At 38.8% G+C, this 27,402-nt stretch overlaps 1 protein-coding gene across 2 annotated transcripts in view; it reads right to left on the bottom strand.

Annotated features, from left to right (window-relative positions):
* GUCY2C (guanylate cyclase 2C) overlaps window positions 1–27,402 on the bottom strand; it is a 70,135-nt gene that overhangs the window by 38,668 nt on the left and 4,065 nt on the right. Inside the window, exons 1-9 of one of the 2 annotated variants that reach the window (XM_042468572.1) lie at window positions 21,945–22,221; window positions 16,988–17,109; window positions 15,898–15,965; window positions 13,913–14,128; window positions 10,066–10,187; window positions 6,922–7,018; window positions 6,079–6,211; window positions 3,757–3,892; window positions 1,527–1,612 (exon numbers count right to left, since the gene is read on the bottom strand). In XM_042468572.1, the coding sequence (XP_042324506.1) occupies window positions 1,527–1,612; window positions 3,757–3,892; window positions 6,079–6,211; window positions 6,922–7,018; window positions 10,066–10,187; window positions 13,913–14,128; window positions 15,898–15,965; window positions 16,988–17,109; window positions 21,945–22,149 (1,185 nt within the window). In that variant the 5' untranslated portion in view covers window positions 22,150–22,221. Of the gene's footprint in view, window positions 1–1,526; window positions 1,613–3,756; window positions 3,893–6,078; window positions 6,212–6,921; window positions 7,019–10,065; window positions 10,188–13,912; window positions 14,129–15,897; window positions 15,966–16,987; window positions 17,110–21,944; window positions 22,222–27,402 lie in introns of those variants that run through there. The other variant, XM_042468571.1, reaches the window with a different exon arrangement.

The raw sequence follows: 27,402 nt of genomic DNA, 5'->3' as shown, positions 1-27,402 counted from the left end.
TTGTTTATTTCTAGCCCGCTTCTCCAGAGATCAAAGCGGGTTACAACATACGTGTAGAAATACAATATACAATATAAAAACATACCAAGTTAAAACATCATAAAACACATCCCGATAAAACACATACAATTCCAAAAAATAAAACCAAAAACAAACTAGCTGAATAGCAACTGAGTAATAGGGGAGAGGACAGATGTCAAGACACATGGGGGAAAGCTTGTCGGAAGAGATAGGTTTTGAGTTCCTTCCTTGAACCCTAGTCTTCCAGAGTCTTAGTGCAACACTCAAACCATTATACCACACTGGCTGCTAGAGACAATCTAAACAGTTGGATCTCTGTTTGGATCCCTTTGTCAGACTTTCCTGTCCTTTCCAAATGAGGTAACATGGGCCATCCAGTGTTTTAGCTGCGTCTTATTTTTACACCATGGAAAAAGTTCCAGTTATTGAAAATTGGATCTTTCTTTCCAATGCATATAATAGAAGTGGGAGGACCTGATTTGTATCAGGACTATAGCAAGTTCAAAGGATTAACATTCTGCCTCTACCCACATGCACACACAGCATGGTTCTAGTCTCAATAGCAGGGCTGCATCTATAAATTATTTATTTATTTATTTTAGAAAAAAATAATTCCTGCAATTATCAGGTACAGCTAATTTTCCTCTCTGTCCATCATATGTCATGAGTGTACAGCCCAGCTTTGGACAGAAGGTAACACAACCTCCAAATAATTTTTGGAAAGGTTTTGAAATTGTTTGGGATACAAAGTGGTATTGTTAAGCAATAGATGACCTCCTTTCATGAAGTCAGAGGCACCATCTGTACTGCATGTGGCTTCTGCCACCAGGCAGATGGGCTCTGTGAGTAAAATCAATGTTGATATAGCCAAATTTTGGTTAACTGCTCAATGGCATAAATGGTAGGCACAGTTCAGTAGGCACAGTTAGTTCAAAGTTTCACTTTAGCCTGACAGTTCGGAGCTGGGAACTGTGAACTGATGGGAGAGTAGACTTTAATGTTAGCAATTTGCTGTACATTCTCATAGCTATTAAGATGGAGGTTATGCCTGCCTTGTTCCTTTTCCTCTGCTTGGTTCTGCCCAATTTAGTCCAGGGATACATCTTCCAGTTGTCTCACCCTGAGGGGTACACTCCACTTCATTGTTTAGGGGCTCAATTTTGCCAGTTGCTATCAGGGGACACTAGAATCCATCATCTGAAGGACTGTGGTGCTTTTCTTTCCTGTAGACAACCTGTTGCATCAATTACCACCAATAAAGCTTATCTTAAAGTAGTAAGTTGTGTCTAGTTTTGACCTTAGAGATGTCTCATCTACAGGGTCGCCATGAGTCGGAATCGACTTGAGGGCAGCTAAGGAGTTTGGAACTGTAGCTAGTTCCAGTTGAGAACATAATCCAATACCTGCCTCTGATTCCGCCCCCCCCCCCTCCATAGTCCTTTGGGGAGGAAATCATTGTTGTTTGTAGTTTCTGCTGCTAATATGGGTTTTATGGTGGTACTTACTTTAGGTACATCTATTGATGTATAGAAAAGGGTGAAATTGACATCAATATCTCCATATTCATCCAGGGTTACAGGACCAAGAATGCCTGTAGGAGAGGAAAAAAACATAGTAACAAACTGGTAACAGACTGGGCATTTCTTCTGAAAGTGAAATAGTGCTATGTGAACAGTGGGCAAGCTGATTTCTATTATGTATTATCGTGAAGGAGTATAACCTTCAGGTTAGTGCTAACTGTTGAAATGGTAGGTGAAACGTTCTCTTCAAACTTCAGAGTGGGGATCCTTTCATAGTCAGAATACTATGATTCCACTAACTGCCATAGTTGCATCCCTAAGGAATACTGGAATTTACAGTTTGGTGAGGCACTAGACTTCTCCAGCTGAGAATTCTTAGTACCCCTCTTTACACTGTAATTCCCAGGATTCCATATGATGCTGCCAAGGCAATTAAAGTGGAATCATAACACTATAACTATATAGTGTGAAAGGACCCTAAGTCTACAATGGGAATTTCATCTGAGTATTTCAGAGGAAAGCACCCATTCTTGTTCTTTGGTTTTTTTAAAAAAGATGGCACTGTGTGCAGGGAAAGAAAGTTTTTACTCTCCTCCACATAGTTAACAAAAGCCACCCTTTCCTGTAATAATTAACATAAGAAAAAAAATAGAGTGCTTCTCACCCCAACCATCAAAATCTGACCAAAGATTTCTCTCTTCTCTCTTCGCTTAATTCTCTTCATTTTGTCTCAAGTTTCCTCCTCTCACTGTGATACAGAACAGCAGAAATGTGGCTATATCTATCTAATTAGAAATATGTCATTTTATACCATAGATCGAATGGGTGCTATAGGGTTCTTCTGGTTGATGGCAATAAAAAGGGTTTGGAATTTAGTACTATCAGAAAGATAATGCTTACTTATATGGCAAGTAAGACAAGTGAAAGAACAGAAAGATAACAATAACTTTGAGGTAGCATGGTTCCCATTTATTTCCTATGTAAATCAAATTAATGAGGAGAGGTCATATTCTATTAACCTATGGTTCCATTTGGAAAGGATTAATCTAATACAACAAATAATGGCAGGGAGATTTACTTTGAATTTCAAGACTAGGGATCTTATCATATGGGGAAAATTGGGTGGAAATTGGGAATTTAAACAGCGATTATCAAAACACAGTATTGCAGTTAAGATTGTCACATACATCACTATTAAACAGGCAATAAACAGCAACTAATCATTTTCAGGATTTCCCCATGAATGATTTGTTGCTGTTTATTGCCTTTTTAATAGTGACATCAAGTGAAAATCTTAATTGCGATATCATGTTTTGCATGTGATAATCACTCTTTAAACCCCCGATTTTGCCCTGTTTCCCCCGTGTCCTACAATAACATAATACTTGCCCTATGTTCTATGTAAGTGTTTCTGTGCTGTTGATCTACCTTTCTCATGTTAATTTCTGGTTTTTATGATTCGCAGAGACCACGAAGAAGAAATATATCCCCACTGCATCAGAGGGGGGTTGCCACTGCCATCCTCTCAGGTTGAGAGAGTGTGACTTGCCCAAGGTCACCCAGTAAGTTTCCATGGCTGAGTGGGGATTCAAACATTATTCCTCTGGAGTCCTAGTCCAAGGAACTTATCACATGATCTTTAGGACTGGCTCCAGCCTCCCGGGATGGAGCTAGGAAGCAGGATGGAGGTGAGGATTATTACATGCTAAATCACCATCTAATTGCCACCTGTCATCAGCCCGGGTCCCAGCCGCACTCTGCTACACTTTTTCGAAGCCGGAAAGCTTCCAACTTTTAAAATGTGCTGGCGGAGCACAGCTGGGACCCAGCTCGGACCCGGGCTGATGGTGGGCAGTGATTAGGCGGTGATTTAGTATGTGATAATCCCTGCCTTCATCCCACATCCTGGCTCCAGCCCAGTAGCCTGGAGCTGATTTTAAAGTTTATGCAATAACTTGTCCTTGCAACACTCAATGCAATAAGCTCCTTGCAACACACTATGGTGCCTGCATTTACCTGCACATACATCACTGAAAAAATATACAGTAATATTTATTATGAGAAACTAGTAGATAATTAAAAATAAGAGGATAGAACATTCAGTCCACATTATCTGTGAGAGTCTTTTTTGATACTTAACACTACCCATGTTTTACAGTTAGCCCACTCTATAGTATATTCTATGAATAGTTTTTTTTAAAGTATATACAATTACCTTGAAAAGTGACGTTCCGAAATTGGCTGATAAAATCAGGAGAACCTATTGTTTTTTGTTTAGAAAGAAGTTTTTTCAAAGCATGGCCGAAAAGCAAGACAGCATCCAAATAGCCAACAATGAAGTCATCTTCCAGCTAGAAGAGATGGTAAAATGAGAAATCTTAAACTGTGTAAGAGGCAGCAGATAATATACCAAAGGACTAGGGAACTTCTACCCCTTTCAGTAAATTCATTGAAAGTAGAAAGCTTGCTTCCTTAAAAGATGGCAGAAGATTATGCTCAATATTTTCTCTGTGGGAGAGTAATTATAAGCAGTAAAGAATCAACAACATACAGACTCAAACAGCTGTGCTCATATCTGCTTCCACTTTCTGTGCACAGAAAAAGGCTCAACCTTTTCATTAAACCCCACAGCTTTCCTTTATCTGCGTATTTTATACATCATAGTCTGGGACTCAGGCACTTCACTTTGAATTGTCTCATTTCCCTTTTCTACCAAACCTACAAAATCTATGCCTACAAAATCTAACTGTCCATCCATTCCTGCAACCTTATACCATATGTCAATTCCCACATGTCAGCTCATAATTTAAAGTTATGGGTTATAACTGAACAGATGCAATATAGTAAGGAAAGAGGGCACAACAAATTCAGGTGCCATGGCTATCTTGAGACAATTCTTGGAAACCAGAAGCAAAATTACAGTAGATCAAACTGAGCAATGGATTGTTTCACTTCTTATGCAGTGAAGCTTCTTATGTTTCACAACCAGATCAGATTAGCTAAGGATTTATTACTGGGACAGATTACCCTTACCTTAGATTGTCCCTGTTCACTGTGCGAACCTAATCCCTCCAACATCCATTTGACTGATCTTCTCCAGTGTCAAAGGAGAGTTCCAAGTGGATTTACAGAAACTGCTGAATCTCAATTCCAAATTAGGGCAGCTAGTGGATCTACTACTGAGGTGGTGGTGAATCCACTTTCAGTGTTACAGCCACCCCTCTCATGGCTGCTGCAAGTTGTGTGGGAGCTCTTCTGGTTCCATACCTCTCTTAGGAATAGGGTACATCATGTGTAATGCTCCCATACAACCTGGATCAGCTGCAGAAGGAATGGCTGTAAAGCCAAGAATGGATCTGCCATCCCTACAGGAATAGATCCATTCATTGCCTTTGATACAGTGATTCAGAAGCAACCGATGCTTAGCTGAACATAGCTTATCTTATGCTATGGAATTCTTAACTGACAACATGTGAGAAGTTAAGGAAAAAGACACACTACAAACTTGTTACCTATTTATGTGAGAGTGATCACCTACCAATTTGTTCCTGTTTTAAATTCACTTATAAATTAAATGTTTAGTCAGATGAACAAGATTCTATCACATGCATTCATATGAAACACTACTGAAATCTCAGAAAAGAATGGAAATAAGTACATATCCAGGTTTTCCATCAAAATCTATCAATTTTTATCAGTTTTAAAATATCACTATCATCTTCATGCCATCTTTTTCCCATTTTGGAGACACAATACAGTTACAAAAGTCAAAACATTGTCAAAAATTAGCATCCGACAAAAGTGAAAAAGCAACCAAACCATTACAAAAATGGTTCTGTAAACACTTTATAAATGGTGAGGGACACTTTCTCACAAATTCATGCTATAACCAACATTACCAGATCTTGGAAAAGTTGTTTGTTTGCTTTTACTCCCACTCTCAAAATCTGGCTATAGGATTCTGGGAGCTGTTGTGCAAAAAAATACATTTCCAAACTCTGAATACAATTGGCTTGAGTGAAGCAATGCCTCTAAGTCAATGTGCTTCTTTTGTAGAAGGGGTGCTATGGGACGCTTGAACACAATTGTCTATAAAGCATGCAAAGTATTGTGCAGGATGAATGCTATTTAGGAGGAGGATATGTATAAGACTGGGGTATGTAAAAGCCTAAGCCACATTGGTAGAAAAGTAATAGGATGGGGAGATTTGTGAGAAAATTGGAAGGTGGGGAAATGATTAAGTAATCCTTCCATACACACTTGGCACATCTGCTTAAAAAAATTACTCCAGTGATGTTCCACATTCATAACTAGTGGACTTCTGCCATTACATGCAAGGGAAGTTTAGGGAAGGGTTTAAACTTCTTAGCCAATCAACTCTAGTGCCTCACCAAACCACAAGCCCTAGGATTCCATAGGATGTTGCCATGGCAGTTAAGGAGGAATACCGTCTACACATGCTAAATGATAAATCAGGAAAACCTTTTCACTCTGTGACACAATTGCAAGCAGACCATATAAGTCAGGGAAAAGTTACCAAATAGAGCTTCTCAGGATCCACAGGAATCCCACTATAATTCGAAACTGCGCTATTGTTTGTTGGTGCCAGAGTCAGGACAAGGACATGCCTCATGTATTCAACTGAGTTGGCATTTTCATAGTACTGATTACTGAAAAGGAAAATACAAATGGAAAGCACAAACAAGGGTATTAGAAACCCTGAGTTATCCAGCCAACAGAGTTACCCTTCAATATTAGGCAATTACTCCAGGGGATCAGGGATCAAATCACTGCTCAGCCATGGAAACCTCCAAGATGACCTTGGGCAACTAATGCTCTAAGTAAGCCTTAAGAAGAAGGTTGTGGCAAAGTCGCTCTGAATAAATCTTGTTAAAAAAACCCTGCTATGGTAATGCCCTCATAAGTCAATGTTGACTTGAAGGCACATAACACAACTACTCTTTTAACACTGTTTTTGCTTTGTTTTGGAAAGGCAGCATTGTTTAATCTAATTTGTGTTATCAGTCTGTTTCATGTAAGCTACTTTGGAGGCTCTGGTCAAAAAGAAGCATATCCATTCTATAAGTCTATAAACTTAACCACAGCCCATTAGCCATGTATTTAAAAAGGGATGGGTTATTGCAGAGGGGTTCAGGGGCTATGTCCAACCACCTCCGCAAATCCTATAGGATCTAGGATGAGCCTGTGAACCACAGAAGTGGCTTTAGAAGCCAGACATCATCCATAGGCTGCATTGTTCCCACCATGCATTAGAATTATTAGACTCTGACAACATTGAAAATTATTGACAACATTGAAAGAAACTTGAAAGATATCCCAAGTTTAAGAGGTCTTATTTTGATCTTTGCCATGGTTTTACCTGTAGAGATCTATCAGGATAATAACAATATCTTCATCCACCTCTGCATTCCCTAGGGCTAAGGTGATTTCATCTGGGATACCACACATGATAATCACTAAAACAGAAAGACAAAAAGTAACAAATCATTTTTCTTTCTCCTTTAAAAATGCTGGCGTAGAGCAACTGAAAATGCAAGAGCATTAAAATGTTCAGTAGAGTTAATCTGTTGTATGCTGTAAATAGGTATATTTTAATAAACCTTTACTAGCAAACTAAAGATTTATTATTCTGTTTGATCCCTTGACCCCTAGGCAACTGATTCATCACTTCAGCTTCAAGTATGGTTGGGTAGGGTGGCACTGAAAAAAGCTTTTCTCTTTCTATCAAGTAAGGAGAGCAGAAATGAACTCACCTCTAGACATGTGCAAATTTTTGCAAAAAGAGCTTTCTTCTCAGAGGCGTCATTAGCTGAGGTATGCCTATATAAATTTTCCTTAGGCTTCCAGCATTATAACACCTACCTAGTTGTTCTTCAAATCTTATTCCACACATTGATTCTGTTGTCCTACTTTTTTTTAAAACAATGTTTCCAAAGGCAATGAATAACTACACTAGAGAAGTGCTAAATTTTACCAGCAATATCTGTACTGTGTTCTCTCCCTACTGTAGAGGTGTTGCATGGAAGAAAGACATTTTTCCTAATTTTTAAGCAGCATTTCTCTAACAGGTCCATGTTGTATATGTTATATTTGTAATGTAAGGAGCTTCCAAACCTTGCCTATGTACAGCCCTGAGATTTCAGGGCTAAAATCTGAGATCAAGGGATGGCCGCTTGTGACATCACTGGGGAGGGACCTGTTGATGTCATTAAACATGACATATTAAGCATCATTCATAATTGTACAGAGTGTGCCATTGAAATAAAAAGCACCAAGTACAACCAAGGAGGAAAATGTGCTTGCTTGCACAAACATACATACAGTTTTCAAACAGCACTCTCACCCGAAATTCACCAGCCTGCCTTTGTTTTGTTTTGCAACAATTATGTTAGTGAAGCAAACAGGAACATATTAGTTTGAAAACATACAGTATCACACTTCTCTGCAATTGTGCAATTGTGATGTGAGTGTGCTGCACTGACAGTCCATGGTCCTTTTCATACCAGCTCAATAACCCACCTGCCTACTTTTTAATGCCCTACTCAGCTCATGCATGTATTTCCATTTTTTATTTTTATTTCTGCCATGATTTTGCTGTGCTACAGCAGCAACTTAAATGCAAGCCAACAAAAGGAGACATGACATTGTGTGATAAGTGCCATCCAAAGATGCTTTTATCCTGTTGAAATTCCACTTTGCTGTGTTCATTATGATTGTGCCATTGTAAAATCTAGTACAGAACCTGAGAAGACCAGAATACAAACAAATAATGCATATTTATTTTGTCTGAGAATAAAATGAAAAATCACAATATATTATTGTATTTCGTATTATGGCCTATTTCTATGCAGCTAGGAATATTTTTTCCCCACACACCAGGTTAATAAAACTCATTTCCTCAATGGGAGCGGCAGATTAATGTTGCAGAGGGGAAGGAAGAAGAAGGATGTTGTTACAGAAAAACATGCAAAGATTCTTCCTGAATCAGATCAAAGGTCTGATTCCCACAGCAGTCACCCAAATATTTATGGTAGACATTTACAAAATTTCTGAAAATAATTTTTTCAACAAAAAGAGATCAAAAGAGGAGATATATTTGATTATGCTTTGATTATGCTATTTTATATAAGCAAATACAAATACTAGAAAAATACTACAGCAGGGATGGCTGTGACCCTTCAAGTAACCAATTTTGCCTGTCCAGGCTGCTTATCTGAATACTAACTGCTTCAGAATAATTTCAAGGCACCTGTTCTCTCATCTCATAATCTTTTAAAACTTCAAACAGAGCTTATCCTCTGAAATTACCATTTGCAGCTGCTCTGCAGGCCTTTCCAGGAAGCCCACAAACAAGACAATAGTGATAGTACAGTACTCTTCTCACAGTTGGCGTTTTCTGTCAACTTGTATTACTGTTCATGACTAATGGCTACAGATAGCCTTATTCTTCATGAATCTAACACTCCTTTAATACCATCTAAACTAGTTACCAGTATCTCATGTTGCAGCTGTGAATTCCCAAATTTAACTATGTGGTGTGAGGAAGTATTTCTTTTGTGTATTTTAAATCTGCAAAATCAAAAACAATCCATGTGGGAAGACTCTTAAGAAGTGAGTCCTTCATTTCTACTTGATAGTACTTAGAGGTTTACTGCCCAGTTCACTGACTGTGAAAGAGGCAATTGCTCAGCTATCACTCTTTAGTGCCAAATGTGTGTGGAGAGAAAAGCAGTACAGTCATCCCTCCACATTCACTGGGGTCAGGGGCACAGGACCCCTGTGAATGTGGAAAACCCGCAAATAACAAAAATACTGTTTTTACATGAGAGAATACCTCTTTAGGAATCTATAGGTCCTCCACTGCAACTCTGTAGTCAATGTCTGCCAGACATTGACCAAAGAAATGTGCTGGAGGAGCTACAAATGCCTAGTGGAGTGTTTTCTCTAGGAATCCCTAGATCCTTCAGTGTGACTTTTGATTAAAGTTGACCATAGAGTTGCTCTGTAGGACCTAGATATTCCTAGAGAGAACATATTAGTAAAATCTGTGAATAATCAAATCCACAAAAGTCAAAGGAACAAGTGTATATTATTTTTCTTTCTCCTTCCTTCCCAATTAACAACATTAATACAATTGTCTTTTGGTGCAAAAATTCTGCTCTCCCTCCCTGGATCTCTTTTGAATTTGTGTCCAGGAAACGACAGGTGTGCTTACTGGTGGTGGCCATTTTATCTAGTTCCGGGAAAATGCAGACAGTCAAATTGAGGTTTGTTTTGTTTTGGAAAATACTGGATTAGTTAAGGATTGAAAAGTCCTTGGTAATGCTAGGAGTTCCAAAGAAATACTTTGGGATAAAAGAAATATCATGTGGATCTTCCCCCCCACTTAAAAAAAAAGTGTGTAGAGGAAGAAAACCTGGGATGTTCAGAGACTTTTCTCTCATGTGCAGATGCTCCTACTCTCAGGGACATCAGAAACAAAATACTCTCCATATTTCCTTACCATTGCTTTTTCGATTAGGATTCCTCACAATGTCTTGTAAGTCTTCTGGGCTCCTTATGATCTCCTTGAATTTCATTCTTTCAGAAAAAAAAGTAACTTGAGCCTCTAAGGCATTCATATACCTGGAATTGGTACAGGAAGCAAGTGGTACAAATCAGCTTGTACAGTGGCATACTTTTGGGTTAAACACTTTACCTATTTATTTACAAGCTCAGAAGCAGGCAAGGCAATAATGGACAGAGACTGCATTTGTTGGCATAGAAAAGACCACAGTGTTATTGATTACAGTGAAGAGGATTGGCTCCAGCATCAGATAACACATCTGTTTACGGAATGGCAGCTTTCTTCCAGAAATGGCACTCAGAGTCAAAGGGGTCATTCACACATCTTTTCTTTTTTTTTACCGGAGCAATACGAATATCCTCACTCATGCATTCCGGTTTTGTTATTCACACTTTGAAATGGCATCAGTATGTATCTCTTCGAGATTTTAGTGGGAGCCAACAGCTGAGGAAGAGAGGGGAATCCCCCATTGCTGGTCCTGGGCTTATCCTCCATGATCTGAGGGGATGAGGACATGCCGCTTTCCTCTCAGGGAGCCCCTGGAAGCCATCCATTGGTACCGATTGTACAAAGAAAAAGGGAGAGGAGAAGCATTTCCTTGTAAAGCCAGCTGGGCAGAGACTCACCTCGCCAACAAGACAATGATGAGTATGTATTTGGAACCTGTTCAATGCAGGTCTGTTCACATCATTATTCACACTGCTGATGATGCAAATCTTTTTTTAAAACTTGGGGAAATTCCCAGGTTCATTTGCCCTGGGTTAAGTGGGGGTTTTGGTAGCCCCTCACAAAACTGATTCAGGTGCATTTGGAGTGCTTGTGAATAGTAAGGATTCAGCTCAAATTCAACCTGGATTATTTTCATTGTGTGAATACGCCCAAATCTGAGCCTGGTGTAAGACGATTACTAGCATTCTGGCACATAGAAAACTCCTCATATTTCAACCCATGTGCCTCTAAAGAGAAAGGTAGCATAGACACAGCTGGAGCGAACAACCTGGATTTTGGGCTGCTCTCACAGGTCTCCTTTTGAACTAATAATTTCCCCAAAATACCAGGGATACCTTGACACTGTTGGTGGGGACCCCAAGTACCCATTTTTTTAGGGTAATGCAGGTAAATGAACAGTGATGGAAATAAATAGCAAAAAAAAAAAATACTTTTTGCAAAACGTAACATGAGGGGAGCTGTTGCTTGTCACAAATGAACAGATCTGAAGAACAGTGCAAAAAAAAATGCATACTTATATGAACAAACACTTCAGTAAAGTGTTGCTCAAGTTAGCATAAAGAGTTCCAGTCTTCTTAGAGACAAATTTGAAATCACTGTTCTTAGAGATAAACTGTTGGCTTAATATTTTATAATATCCACTGTTTTATTCTTCATATTTTATATCTATTGTACACTGCACAGAGAACTCTAGTTGTCAGACATACCATACCATAACAGATTATTGTCTTAGCAAATAGCCATTATACACAATTATAGATGTTTTTAAAAAATCCATTGTCAGACAATCCAACAGTGCAGTCAACCAATAAATGGGATAATTATATATTTCTGCACTCTGAGTAAAAAATCTTCTTCCATCTTGATTCTTTTTTTTAAAGAGAAAATTACAGTTCTGTCATTTTAAGACACCACACATATAAATTTCATAAGAATATCGGAAGAACATATGACGTTCATAAGAACATCAAAAGAGCCATATTGAATCTGAAAAAAGCCCTATATATGCCAACATTTTGTTCATATAGTGGCAAAGCAAATCTCTCTGGCAAGTCAAGAGACAGAGCATGAGTGCAACGGCATCCTCCTGCTTTTGCTTCCCAGCAACTGATTATACAGAAACATACTGCCTCTAGTACTGGAAAGCATCATATATCCATCTAGATTAGTAACCACTGATTAGCCCCATTCTCCATGAATTTGTTCAGCCCTCTTACAAAGCTATCAAAAGATAGCACCTACCACTTCATCTTGAGGTAGCACATCCCACATTTTACCTATGTGCTGTAAGAAAAAGAATTTCCTTTTTTCTGTCCTGAATTTCCCAACTTTCTACTTCAATGGATGGCTGCACATTCTAGCATTACAAGTGTGTGTGTGTGGGGGGGGTCTTATTTACCTGTATCATGCTTTCCCTTAACCACTTTTTTCCTAAACTAAACAGTTCTGCAAATCGCAACCTTTTCTCACAGGGGAGTTCTTCCAGTTCCTTGATCATTTTGGTGACCCTTTTCTGTGCCTCTTCAAGCTTCTTATTATTTGTTTATCACCTCTCAGCCTAAGGCCATTCACGCTAAGGAGAAAGGATGCCATGGCCCATTTCCCTCACAGTCAGAGAACAGGAGATATTACTTCTTGAATTCAGATGGCTTCTCCTTCTGCCTAAGAGCCAGACTCTTGACAGTTATACCTGTCACTCTCTCCTGGGAGATGGCTGCTCGGTCTGATATTGCAGGGACAGTGAAACCACCCTGGACCACCCCTCCCATAACTGTTCCTGGTTTTACCAGAGCTATTCTTCATTGACACTGCAGAAATTATCCAGTTTTACATCACTTTAACTGCCATGGCACAATGCTATGGAATCCTAAATTTGTAGCATTATGAGACATTTAGACTTTTCTGTCAGAAAGTTCTGGTGCCACAACAAACTACAATGACCAAAATTCCATAACACTGAGCCATGACAATTAAAGTGGTGTTAAATTGGATTATTTCTGCAGCGTAGATGCAGTCTGAGGCTGGACACTATTCCACTATTTGAAAGCAAGAGGTCACTTAGCTGGGAAGTCTAACTGAAGTGAATTTTATTAGAGATAAGAGCTATGTCCAGCTCTTGCACTGATTAATTTACCTATTTGTTTGTTTAATTTATATCCCACATTTTTTCCAAGGTGGCTGACAACAAAGTTAAAACAAAATGCACCTAAAAACCAGATGAAACAAAGTAAAAAAAAACAAATGAACAATGAAATTAGGTATCATGTAACCCATAATTTAAAAACAGTATAAGATCATTTAAAAATATAACAATAAGGATTAAAATGCAGCAACCTTCCCCATAATGGGGAAAAATAGACCACCCCAAAGTGGCACACTGCCACTTTCAGCACTGGACCAGGGCTGCAGCAATCACATGCCGCAGCCCCAATCCAGTGCTTTGCCTGCTCTAAAAGAAACAACAAAATGCAGTTCCTTTTAGAGCCATCAAAAAGGCACCCTTGTTGGCATGGCAGCATTTTTCAGCACTCCTTTTGGCGTGTGTCATATAAACACCATGCCAAAGGAGCACCATGACACTGCCTGCCATGTGGTCGGGTGGGTGGCATGACACCAGCATGGGGGTGGTGTCAGGGTGTGCATTGTCCAAATAGGGTCTCTTCTGTGAGAAAGCCATCATACAAATGAAATAAATAAATAAATAAATAAGTCTTTCAGATAGTCCGGACATAAACCATGTCACTGTTACATGTATTTGTCTCCTTCACAGAGAATCCAGACTTTCTTCTCACTTATTCATTTTGTTTACATTTATACACAATTTAGTAATTGTTAACATTTGTCTCAGAGGTCTTTTAGTCCTCTTCCCTTACACACTCAGCTCCTGCTTTTCTCTGTGCGTCTGGCCTACTACAGCTCTGAACTGATTTCCCAGCAAGATGTAATAATTTCTTAAAACCATATCACTACATTACTAGCACGTGATTTAACCTCACATGTGAAAGCACGGTAAGTGTCAAAAAGTACTGAAATCTTATACAACTATGATTCCTACCAAAAGCAATCTTCAGTGTTGTTAACCTTCTTATAAAGGTAGGTAGAGTCCCAAGTGACGCTCTTGAATGGTAATCCATTATTTTTCCAGAAATCAATCAAGAAGTAACTCAGTTTCCTGGCTGGAGTCAACATCCGTGTTAAGTTTTCTTTGAAGTCACAAGACACCCCAAAACTCCCAGCAGAGATGAGAGGGAGTCCCATAACAGTCTCTACTCTAAGAAAAATAAGAAGCAAATGATATCTGTATGACGGCTTCAGGTGCTGAAAATTTCTAAAATTTCTATCAGTACCCTTTCTTTGATTTGACTAAACTGCAAAATAAATATGAAGTCAAAAAAACCTTGATGAGAAGTTCCTTTAAGAAAAGTGTTTGTACATTTTGCAAGTGACACCCTGGAAGAATGTTGGTGTGCTGAATGATCCTGTTGGTTTCAGTCTGCTTTGCCCTATTCTGTTCACCCTCCTTCTGTTTAGCTAATATGAGGGTTAGCACCTATAAGGTTTTCCTTTCTTTTTTCTTTTATCATATTTGTACAACTGAAGGGCTCTTCTGAGTCAACGGATACGTTTCTTCTTGTGCATCATTGGTGGCATTTTATTACATAAGCAACACCACTCATAGCCAAACACTGAATACAGAGGATGTGATGAATAGTGTATGTATGCAATAGCTGGCAATTCTGATTAAGGAATAAAGACACCAGTGGCTAAAGAAACAAACTAAGGCTTTACAGTGACTGCTCTCTTAAAAAGATAGGAAAACTCTCTAAAGGGTGCTAAGCCAATACAGAATTGCTAATTTCACTTTTGGTAGAAGTGAGAGAATAAGGAGATGGGTAGAGAGGTTAGGATTGGTGGCTAAGGAGATTCTGAGTCACTGAAAACTATTTGACCCTATTAGTCTAAGGAGCTGTCCTCATTGCAGAAATAATCCAATCTGACACCATTTTAACTGTCATGGCTCAGTGCTAGGGAGGGCTGGGTTTTTCAGTTTTGTGAGACATTTAGCCTTCTCTAACAGAGAGGTCTGGTAGCACACAATAAACTACAGTTCCCTGAATTCCATAGCATTGAGCCATGGCAGTTCAAGTGGTGTCAAATCAGTTTATTTCTGTAGTGTGGATGCTACCAAAGAACGCTTTAACTCTTCAAATGCCAAGGGTTGTTCCATTTCTGACACTGAAGAGATGCCCCACACCTAGCAGCAGCCTTTCTAGAAGACTACAAAACAGAAAGCAGGAAGGGCTGTTCCAGATCTTCGGTTGGGAGACCAGCTCCATTTGGTCTTCACTCAACTGTCATCTAATGATAGCCTTTTCAGCTTTCTCCCTCTTTTCTTCCCATCTCTTATTCCTTCTATGTTGTGTCTTAAAATTAGATTGTTGTATATAGTTTACTCTTGCAAGCTGCTCTGTGAGCCTTTTTTGCTAAGGCATAGAACATAGATGTTTAAAATAACATAAAATAAAAACAAGTAATTCTTCTGGTGTCTGAGGATAAGTGCTGAGTCAGTATTGCCCTAGCATCTGTCTGCTATCAGTATCCATCACTTTCAAACCAAACCCAGCCTATGAAGAATGTGCACTTATTAGCTGAGAGAGGCCAGTATTCTTTCCTAGACGTTGTTGATTTTTAAAAGGGGGAACACCAGCGGAATGGTGAAAAAAATAGTACTGTACAGGTATGCACACAATATTAGAATTGACATGTATTTATTTATTGTATGTGGTCCTCATTCCCATGTCATGCTTACATTTACAAAATTTACAAATCTAAGAGGAATCATTAATTTGACTGCTCCAACTTTACAGATCTGTACATTTTCAGCTTTTTTCTAAGTACTTAAACATTATGAAGTATAATGTGAAAAGTGGTCCCGAAGAACAAGAGTCTACACATGTGTCTGCTAGGTTCTTAAGTGGATATTAGGATCATTAAATGTTTTAAACTTAATTTAACCTGATACTTCCAGTTGATACTTACGAGACCATCTGGTATGTGGCATAGGTACATGTGGGACCCAGGACGGTACATCCAAGCAGACCATCATGCTGCAATAGAAAATGCCACCATCAGCAAGGAACTGAGACTCAGATAGAAACCATTATCCAGATGCAAAGTGCTACTATAGTGCTGAAACAAGCAGCTTGGAGATGTTAAAAATTGCAATTGGGAAAAGAAGATTATTATTGAGACAGCAGAGCCTAAAGATGAAGCAGGGGTTCAAGCAAGGGTGGGAAAAATGCACCCCATGGGTCACAAGTAACTCCTCAAGGCCATTTTATAAACAAAATTAAGGTATGGCTGCATGCACATTTCAAAAATAATCCAGTTTGACACCACTTTAACTGCCATGGATGAGTGCTATGGAATCTTGGGACCTGTAGTTCGTTGTAGCGCTAGAGCTCTTTGACAGCAAAGGCTAAATGTCCAACAAAACTACAATTCCCAGAATTCCATAGCACTGATTCATGGCAGTTAAAGTGGTGTCATACTAGATTATTTCTGTATTGCAGATGCAGTCCGAGAGAAAGATGCATTAGAGGCATAACTGTTTGCTTGAAAAATGGTTTTCACAAACCGGAATGGTAGTATAAGTGGAAGTGGCTGCCCCTAGACTTTGGAATGGACTCCCAGAGGAGACACGCCTTGTTACATTCTTAGAAACCTTCAAGAAGGCAGTAAAGACAGAGCTCTTTCGCTGCACTTATCCTCCTGACCTCTTATGAAGACCACTAGCATGGAACAAGACCAGCTGACCCCGTGATTGATTGCTGTTAATGTTTTTAGGTTTTTATGTTCTTCTCTTTATTCTTTTAACTGTGGTTTTTAATGGTACAGTAACTAATGCTGCAATATTGTAATTGTAATTTTAACTTTGCTGTGATCCCGCTTCGATCCATTGGGAGAGGCAGGAAGATAGAAATAAAAATTATGATTATTATTATATTATATAGAACTAGGACTTCACATAGCAGACTTTGCTACTGCTGTATTTGATTTCCGGAGTGCTTGGTCTCTTTATTCATATGAACTACAGCAACAGTTTCCCTAGAAGTGCTTTAATACTCACATAGAGTGTCCTGATGACTTCCACACCTTCACAAGTGCTAGTGCGGCAGCCTTGTGAAACATAGAGAGATGTGTTGTTGTAGCGATTAAATGTAGCATTGACACCTACATTGTCACTGTAGTCTGTAACAAAAACATTAGATATGGAATGACAAGACAATTTTTAAATAAGGAAGTGAGCTGCAGGATATTTTGGAGGAGGGGAGGAAAAAGAGGTGAGAAGAAGAACAGTAACTAGTACATTAATGTTTTTAAAGAAGACTGGTTAGGTGCTGTGTTTATATTGGTTCTACTAGCTACTTTGCCAGGAGTTACATAAAAGGCAGTCTGTAAAAATTTAAATAAGATAAAAGAAACAATAATAGTTCACTATGACTAATTAGATTTATATGAAGATATTTTGTCCTTAAAAGGAATATGGCATATTAAATCTAAGATAACATCCACTAGTTTCCCTACAAGGAAGGCAAACGGACCATTATATCCCTGTATAAACCTTTCTGTAGGGTAGAAATTATATTCACAGCTTTTTGTTTTGATTAGTAGAAAAATGTTTTCAGCTGTATATAGTGAAGTTTCTTCAAAATAACAAAACTTGATTTCAAAATGCAACAAAGAGTCTACTGGAATATTAAAGAATAACTAATTCTAGCTGGCATAAATCATCATGTACTGCACTCTATTTTATCAGAAACATAGTATCTGCTACAGTAAACTAACACATGCATCATTCTTGCAGGAAACCTTCAAAAATTTAAGAGCGTCAAGAAATGTTTCCAATTTAGATGAAAATACTCCTGGAATGGCGAGATGTCCTCTGAGCTCAAGTTTATGATGTTGTTTTTAGGGACAGTGAACACTTGAGTGGTGTATAATGTATATTCAAGTCTCTAATGAATCAGTCTGATTCACTGTAAATGATCTGTCAGGCACTATGCAACAAGCACCAGTAAAAGTAAAGACTATATGAAAGAAGGAGCAAGCTTATTTTCTGCTGCTCCAGAGACTAGAAGATTGTCCATGTGGGCTAAAAGAAATGGCTTCACCCCATTTCAAACTCTACTTATTCAGACAACACATTTGTCTGCAATGAAAGGAAAAAAGACCCAGGCCAACGTCAAGGGCTTAACAATGGAGCAAAAAAATCCCAGTTTGCTCCAGCAGGTAAGAGCAAACTATCACATGAGCGTGTGGGCTGCGCACTGGTGTAGAGATGTGGGAACGGGCCAATGAGCTAGCAGCAGCACTAATGTCCATAATTGTTTTTTGATGCTCCCCTGCAAATTGATCACACAAGTGTACATGTGGTCAGTTGCACCATTGATCCATCACACCATCGACTCATTGCAATGCACACCCCATTAAGTGAAATTACAACAAACACATCAGGTCACCAACAGTACAATGGATTTAATAAAAAGAGTAACAGACTAGCTGGTCCAACAGGGGGTCATGATTGGAAGGGGGAGAATGGTGGTATTTACAGGGGGGCCTCCATGATTGTGCAGTGCCATTGTGTCACTGGGTGCACCAATGCACTGTCGATCAATCATGTAGTTGGTCAACGCCAGAAGTCCAATGGAATGGTAGCTGGACAGGATGAGGGAGGCAATTGGTAGCTGCTGGAAGAGCATCTGTATGCTCGCATTTGCAGCACAACAGAAAAAATAATGGCACAGTGTGGCTTGTAGCTGTGATTTCTCCATTTTGGCAGGTCCATCCTGGAAAGAGTGATGCAGACTATGCGCCAGATGTTAGCTCATTGTGGGAGCTGGTGGTGCAGTCAGCATGTTCTCTACATGGATCAAGGAAACCCCAGGGGTAAGTTGGTTTTCCCCTCTGCCTGCTCAGGCCCTAGGACACAGAGCAAGGGATTCAAACTACAGGAAAAGAGATTCCACATAAGCCTTAGGAAGAACGTCTTGACTGTAATAGCAGTTTGACAGTGGAACACACTCCCTTGAAGTGCAATGGAATCTACTTCTTTGGAGGTTTTTAAACAGAGGCAGGATGGCAATTTGTTCAGGGTGCTTTACATGGAAGGGGGTTGAACTGAATGGCCCTTGTGGTTTCTTCCAGCTCTATGATTCTATAATTCTATGTCAGTATAGTCTGTCTTTCTGTGAAGCCCCAATAGCTTGATAAACAATAACACTTTGGGATATTGCTTGATTAACGTAGTGAAAAAGTATGTTTAGGAACAGCCAGACTAGAAACAGAAAAGTAAAACCTCAATAAATATTTGGTTGTGTAGACCTGAATTTTATCTCACACATGTTACTGGCAGTGGCAGGAACTAATCAACTGAAATAAATTATGAATTAAGTCGGAAATTTGCCAACAAAAAGGTAAATTTAATAAATGTATATTTTTAAACAAAAGTGTTTGAAATCAAATGGAATTTCAATATTATGATTTTTCCTGAACTAAACTATTAGTTATTAATGTGATGAGCCACCATACTAAAGAGCAAATCAATTTTATATTGCTTAATTGTACCCTAATTCTGTTCTAGTTTTACAAAACTGCTACTGGTTTTATTAGTCCTTCAGGGCTGTAGAGTTTGGATTACAACCGAAACCACTTACTCAAAAGTAGTTCCAATCAAATGGATTAATTTATGTGGTTTTTGAGGTTAGCATTCTCATTGACTGATCTTCCCACACTTACACCTCATTTCTAAAAATAATGAAGGATTATTACATGTTTATACCTACAAAATATCCCAAGAACATAATTGCAGACAACACTCTCATCTACTTTACAAAATAATTTCTGTCTCAATGATGCATCTATCCAAACATCCTGAATCACTACAATTCTTTTCAATAAATATAAGATTTTTTAGGCTTTACCAAAACTGAAGTAAATATTCACTGAGACGTATTTCACGTTGACATATTAAGATCTGTTTAATTTTGCTCATCCAGCTAAAAGGAGAAGATATTGCTGCAAACTTGATTTAGTAAAATGTCAGACAGTTATTAATTGAAAAACTGAAATGTCCTATAAATCTGATTTTGAAATGTGTTCCCCTAGAACCATGAAACAGAGTGACCTTAGGTCACTGCTTTTATGATCAACTTCACAGGTTTGTTGAGAAGATAAAGGAGAAGAAGAGGGCCATGCCTGCCACTTGAGCTTATTGGAAGAAATGAGGAGTTCTTATAGTGCCATTTTACTCTGCTTTGGTCAGGCCTCAATTGGAGTACTGGATCCAGTTCTGGACACCACAGTTCAGAAAAGATGTTGAGAAGCTGGAGTGTGTCTCCAGAGGAGGGTGACCAAAATGGTGAAGAGTCTAGAAACCATGCGCTATGAAAGACTTAGGGAGCTGGGTATGTTTAGCCTGGAGAAGAGACGGTTAAGAGGTGATATGATAACCCTGTTTAAGTATTTCAAGGGATGTCACATTGAGGATGGAGTAAGCTTGTTTTCTGCTGCTCCTGAGAACTAGGACCCGAAACAAAGGATGCAAGCTACAGGAAAAGAGATTCTACCTAAACGTTACAAGGAACTTCTTAACAGTAAGAGCTGTTCAACAGGGAACACACTCCCTCCAAGTGTGGTGGAATCTGCTTCTTTGGAGGTCCTTGAATGGAGGCCGGACAACCATCTGTCAACGGTGCTTTGGTTGTCTGTTTCTGCATGGTATGGTGTTGGACTTGATGGCCCTGTGGTCTCTTCCAACTCTATGATTATATCATTCTTATAAACAATAAATAAAAATTTCTCATCAAAGCAACAACCTTCTCCCATAAAGCACCTTAAGATTAATACCTAGGCAGCAATAACTGCAAATACATATAGTCTATTCTATCCAAATAGGGATTGGAAATAACAATTAATTATATTACTGGAATATTTCAGTTAAGTAATCATAGATGCATTTGTACCTAATTAATAATTGTATCATTATTTTTTAAATAAATGTTAATTATTATAGGAGTAAGCATTTTACTTCATAAAATCTAAGGGCTTGCCTACATGTGTTATTTACTCCAAATTCCCCCTGGGCTTGCTGTGTTCTGTTTACATGATGCAGGGCCAAATCCCCAAATCAGGCATAGACCGTCTTCATGACATCCATACCCAATTCAGCCTTTCCTCCTCTTAACCCAGATTTAAAAACCTGATCTTGTGCTATGGATATTCCATTCTCTCAGCAGCGACAATGGGTGGCTTGTGCCACTGTTGTGGGTAAAAATCACTCTGAGGTCAGAATGAATAACATGTCTGGGCACTTTATTGTGACCTCAGCAGCAGCATTGGGCAATGAACGGGGATTATATGGGAGGGCAGCTGTCCATCATTGCTGCACAGAGGAGAATTTGGGACCCGAATACTCTGAGGGCAGTCCAGAATATTCTGGTCAGTTTATAAATTAGTATACTAGTAGCTAGTATACTACTAGCCCTCTAAACCAACCCCCAGCCATGCAAGAATATACAGCTAAAGCAGTCCTGAAAGATACCTATCCAACCTCTGTTTAAAGATCTTCAAAGAAAATTCCACCACCCTCTGAGGCAGTCCATTCCATTGTCAAACAGCTTTTACAGTTTAAAGAAGTTCTTCCTAAGAAGGAGGGGGAAATCTCTTGTCTTATAATTTGAAACCATTGGTTCATGTTCTAGTCTCTGGAGTAGCACAAAAGAAGCTTGGTCCTTCTACACGGCATCCCTTTAGATATTTAAAGATGGCTAACATATCATCTCTCAGTCTTCCGGTGATTAGAGTACAATCAGCTAATGAATTCCAAGTTGGAAACATTTTAAACCACAAGTTGTAAAGGCAAGTTAGAAGTGGGTCAACTTAATTGTTAAAAATATCTTCTGTCAATGTGAATGCAGTGGATTAGAATCCTTCGGCATATTAATAATTAACTTTAATGTGTTTCCACTTTCTCACTAACTTTTCCTATTCTGATTACTGGAATGCCATGGCAATAGTGCCCTTACCTTTCAGAATGTGCTTCACCAGCTCCAGGCCCATGTCTACAGCTGGTTTAATATTTTCTGTGGTCACTGGAAAATCAGAGTCGCTCAGTATCATTACATTGATCACATAGTCGTTATTGAGACATTTGCCCTCACCACCATGCCACAGCAGCTGGGGCAAGAGGAACAATGCCCCCCAAACCTGATCCAGCTTTTGTTGCCTCATTATGCCTCGTGGTCGAGGCCAAGCTTGCTCCTTGCATGTGCTACATGGCCAAAGGCATAGGATGAGGCAAGGGTATTTGTCATATGCCCAGTGCTCCGTCAATTCTTTCTTCTCTCAAATTGATCCTTCTGTTCCCTTCTTTACCACTCTTTCCACCCCCCACGCCCATCTGCCCCAGCTGGTACTTCTGCCTGTGAACAATTAACAACAGCAGAACTCGTGAAATGGGAAAGGGCCAAAGGTTGCTTTCGTATTTGCAGTTGAGAACGTTGGGGCTATAAAACCCAGGCATTAGCCACACCTTGCTAGATAAGGGTATACAATGTGATGAGCAGGGGAGAGAAAGGAGGAAGCTATAACACTAAACAGTAGAAGGAAATCGGTTAAAACGGAGATGAATCAAAAAGCCCATTAATGCAGAAGAGAAACACAGATGGCGGCTTGTTTATCTTTCCAGATAATTCCTAATGGGTGTAGAAAGTGCACAAGGAGGAAGTTCCCATGTATACTATATAAAGACTGTGACAAACAGTATGTTTTTGTTTTCATTTCTTTATGTTTTCTTACTGCTCATGTTGAGATATATTTGTTTATTACATTCTCTCCTTTCTCCTTCCCTTTTTTGTCAGATGGGACTTTGAAAAAGCCAATCAGTACAAAAAAGTTCATATATGACCCTCTGGTCAATGGGCCTAAATTTAGATAAAGTAACTCTATGGGTAATCAGCTAAACCTATTTCTTAATTTATCTTTCCTATCCAACTTCTAAAAATGGCTGCGGAACACTTAGAGGATCCGGGTTGCATCTGGGATGGTCCTGGGTGACAATTCAGCAGTGATTTCTTTGCAATAACACCCGGCTGCCTCCCAAAATAGGACTGAATTTGGAAAAGGTAAACTGGGCTTTCAATCCCGTGAGATAGGGTCCAAAGAAGAGGATTAGCAAATGAACACTAAGATGTGCAGATCAGGCACTATGCAGTGTTACTCTCAACTAGAATAATAATTTTACCATTTCCTGTGGGTGCAGAAGCCCAAGTATCAAATGGTCCCACATGGCACAATATTGCTCACTTTAGAAAAATGAATGCTTAAAAATAGTGAGAAAAGAGGAAGTGACACTCCCAAGCAACTTGTTGCAGCACACAGTTTGTTCAACGTTTTGTCTATTGATTTATATTTCTCCAAGAAAAGGGAATTAGATAGATAGTACCAGAAACATAATAGAAGTCAAATGGCGTGTATTCAAAGATCTCCATACTGGCATGTACTCCCTAGATTTTATTTACAGAATAATTAATATGTACTGTACTTGTAGCATGACAGTACTCATTTCTTTAATTTAATCCCAGATTTGACATCAGTTAGTAGCACCACACTCTTGGGCTGTCTTCTTTTTGTTGATGATGTTAACCACTGCCAAATTGTCGGCAAAGTATGGTCACCCTATGAATGAGAGACTCCCAAGGTACACTCTCATTAACACCCTGCTCAGTTCCTGCGAACTCAGATCTGTTGCTTCCTTGAGTCTATCCCCCTGCAATGTGGACATCTTATTTTCTTACTGCTTTACTGCTCCCACTTTACTAAGCATTCTTGTCTTTACACACAGACACCTACTTTATTTATAGCTGCCAGTTGAAAAAAAGCAGAGAGATTCCACTGAGCTAGTATATCTCTGCTTATTTTCCAAAAGGCAGCTAGTCTGTGTGTAAAATATGACTACATTTTCTTCTGTACAAAAAACCTTATACAGCAGGCCCTTGTTATGCACTGGGGTTTGGTTCCAGGATTCTCTATGGATAACAAAATCTATGAATGCTCAAGTCCCATTAAATATAATGGAAAATAAAATTGTGTCTCTAATATAAAATGGAAAATCAAGGTTTGCTATTTGGAATTTATACTTTTTTGAATATTTTCAAGCCGGGGATGCTTGAATCCATGGATAAAAAAGTCTGTAGATAAGAAGGGCCAACTGTTCTTTAAAAAATACCAACCCTACATGTCACAAGGCATTTTGAAATAAATTGTTACTGGGCTGTTCATTCCCCCCATTCAAAGGGTTTGTAAGAGGCTTTTGGTGTAGGGAAAAGAATTCTAAATCAGACATGAAGATGTTGGCATACTATAAAGCACACATGTCCCTGTGAAAGTGGCATAGAGCTAAAGATATGTTTTCTCCAAAGCTGAAATATTTTGCATGTGTAACAGTGGCAGGGTTTAGTGGCTTGATATGCTGTGCCACCATCAGGGATTATATTCCTGATGGTTTGTGGTTTTTGAGATAATTTTGACATAAAGGGCCTTGACAGCTGAGGCTGCTAGGATGGATTTTTCTGGAAGACTGTCTATGCATTGACATTTCCTTGAATAGCCAGTTGTATCCCTTGTATAACTTGAAGAATTGGTGCGATTTGCCCTAATAAATGAGTAACTTTAACCAAATATCTCAACTGTGATAGTACCAGCAATCCATAGGACCACTTGAGTTATTTTACGGTAACAGATTGAAGATGCCTGGTTGAGATTTTTAAACTGTGTCAGTAAAATTGGTCCTGCATATCTGTGGGAAATTATTTTATCATGTTGTATAGTTCCTTACAATGTCTCAGTTGGTCATCTGTTCAAATTCAGTATAACAAACACTGGTCATTTAAAGAAAAACACTCATAAAAATACAGATAGCAAAATCCTTTTAACACACTGTATGCATACGGGCCATTTCATTTCCTTTTTATTTTCTAGGAAAAACTGTGGTTACTCCAAACATTCATGTATACAATAAGATTGACTACATCATTAAATTGTCTTTTAAAATAGATACTTTGAGCTATGGAATCACTCATAGTTCCCTTGAACAAACAATATAACTTTTATAACCTTCCAGAGATTATTTTTGAACAAACAAACAGGAAATTTAACAGCATTTGTGCAAACAACCCAAGCCTTCAAAGTTCAGCAAACCACATTGATTTTCCATGACCTATCTCAGGGATGGGAAATGGGAAAACGTTGTTCATGTGAGGCTTTTCCCAAGTTCAAATTTCAAATTTTTAAATGTTAAATACATTTCTAATACTACAAGTGCTAACATAAACCATAAGGAAAAAAATCAACAACAGTTGCCACTGCCTTGTAGAAATTAGTGATGAAACAAACATGAAAAGCCTTATTACTGCCACCTACTGATAACTGACAAAAACACCATCAAATTTATGATTCTTCAGCTAAATTCCAGGTAGAAATGGAAACAGTCAAAAATACCTTGGATCAAATATTGATCAGAACAGAGACTGCAGTCAAGGAATCAGACTAGAAATGGTAAGGGTAGGTATGAAAGAACTAGAAAAGATCCAAAAGGGTAAAGATATACAACTGAGCGCTCAAGTTAGAATCATCCAATCCATTGTATTCCCCATCAGCATGTATGGTTGTCGGAGCTGGAGAGTGAAGAAAATAGATACAAGGAAAATTCTTCAATGCAATAGCACAGTTTTCACGGGATAATGTCCATTTAAACCCCCGCTTTTCCCTGAATTTCCCTGTGTGATAAAGTACCTAGTATTATTGTATTTTCCAATGAGTTGTTGTACCTTCTCACGATGTTATGAAAGTAATGACAATCTCAGTTTAGTCACCTTGGCTTCCAGGGTTGTTCTGTTCTAGGGCCGACTTATTCGTCTTTTTGGCTGTCCATGATATCCTCAGCACTCTTCTCCAGCACTACATCTCAAATGAATTGATTTTCTTTGTCACCTGCCCTTCCTATGCCTAGTCTTCTTCTGATTTCCCGACTGCAGTCTCCATTCTGATCAATGTTTGATCTACAGGGGAACTCTTTTGATTTCCTCATTGTCTCAGTTGAATTTATGTAGATCATCTGTGGTCATTATTTTTGTCCCCTTTATGTTCGGAACTTAAGACACACTCTCAGGGTGAGGAAACATCCTCCTTTTCCAGGACATGTCCTATTATCACTGTTTGGTGGATTTTTGTTTGAATTTGCCAAATGGCCAATGCAGCTACCCCTGCATATTTTCTGGACTGTGGGATACCACATTGTAGCTGTAACAGGGGAACCCTAAAGAACAAGCCAACGCACTGGGACATTCAACCAAGGTAAAACAATTTTTCTTCTTAAATTTGGTCTGGGTTAGCATGTTTTACCTCTACACCTACCAAATTATTCCTGATGCAAAAACATTAATCCATTGCCTACAAGAGGCCTGTGGCCTCACAGAGCCCTGTTGGTATGCAAATAGACTTTAAATTTCTTGGACTTTCTTAAACTCCCCAAATTTACCCTCCACCTCATACCATCTTAACTAAGGACAGAAACAACAAAATGCAGGCATTTTACTAACATCTCCAATTGTTTTTTTCCTCCTGTTTGGTTTATAACACCTTGGCTGATGAAGAAGCCAGTGGAGCTTCCAAAGCTTGCAGCAAGTATATTGTGCATTTCAGTTGGCCAATAAAGGTATCACTGTTTGGTGGATTTTTATTTGATTTTCCTAAGTGGCCAACACAGGACAGCTGCCTCTGCATTATATTCAGTGCTAGATTGGAATTATGATTGATGAGGGACTTTAGTGAAAAAAAGGGGGGGGGAACATTACGAAAGATTCTGAATGGTGTGAAATGGGAGTCAATGTGTATGTGTGTGTGTAAGACACCAACCCTAGGGGTGCCACTGCTAGTGGCCCTTGGGGTCTCTTCCAACTTTGTGATTCTGGCTACACAAAGGTCCCCAAAATGGGCTTTTTGGACTTCATCTTCCAGAATCTCAGACCATTGGCCAACATGGCTGAGTCTTCTGAGACTTGGGAAAAAATATTAAAATTTTTGAAATTGTTATTCTTTTTAAATTCTTTCTTTAACATCACATTTTAACCAAACCTTCACTGTGTATATGTAAATACATTTAGGGTTAATGCGTATAATATTGTGAATTAATGAATGCCTTTATTTCAGTTAACAAACCATAAATTAAATAGTAGCAAGAGTAGTACATACACAGCATATAAACGAACACGTAAAATACATTACAACAGTGGTTTAGTTAACAGACTCGCCATTTCATAATCCAGCCCACCCCAATTTTCCATAAGTGTTAGAGCCGGGAGAGGACATCACTACTCTCCTTTATAGCACATGACTTTACGAACTTTTAGAGACGAGAAAATAAACTTTGCAACTTCCTGTGTGATCTTTTTGTCCTCATCTGCCAATAAAAACTTCAGGTACCAT

Source organism: Sceloporus undulatus, chromosome 5, assembly GCF_019175285.1.
Source record: "Sceloporus undulatus isolate JIND9_A2432 ecotype Alabama chromosome 5, SceUnd_v1.1, whole genome shotgun sequence".
NCBI lineage: Eukaryota > Metazoa > Chordata > Lepidosauria > Squamata > Phrynosomatidae > Sceloporus > Sceloporus undulatus.
The sequence above is the reverse complement of the archived record's forward strand: the minus strand, read 5'-3'. Positions and strand labels throughout refer to the sequence as shown.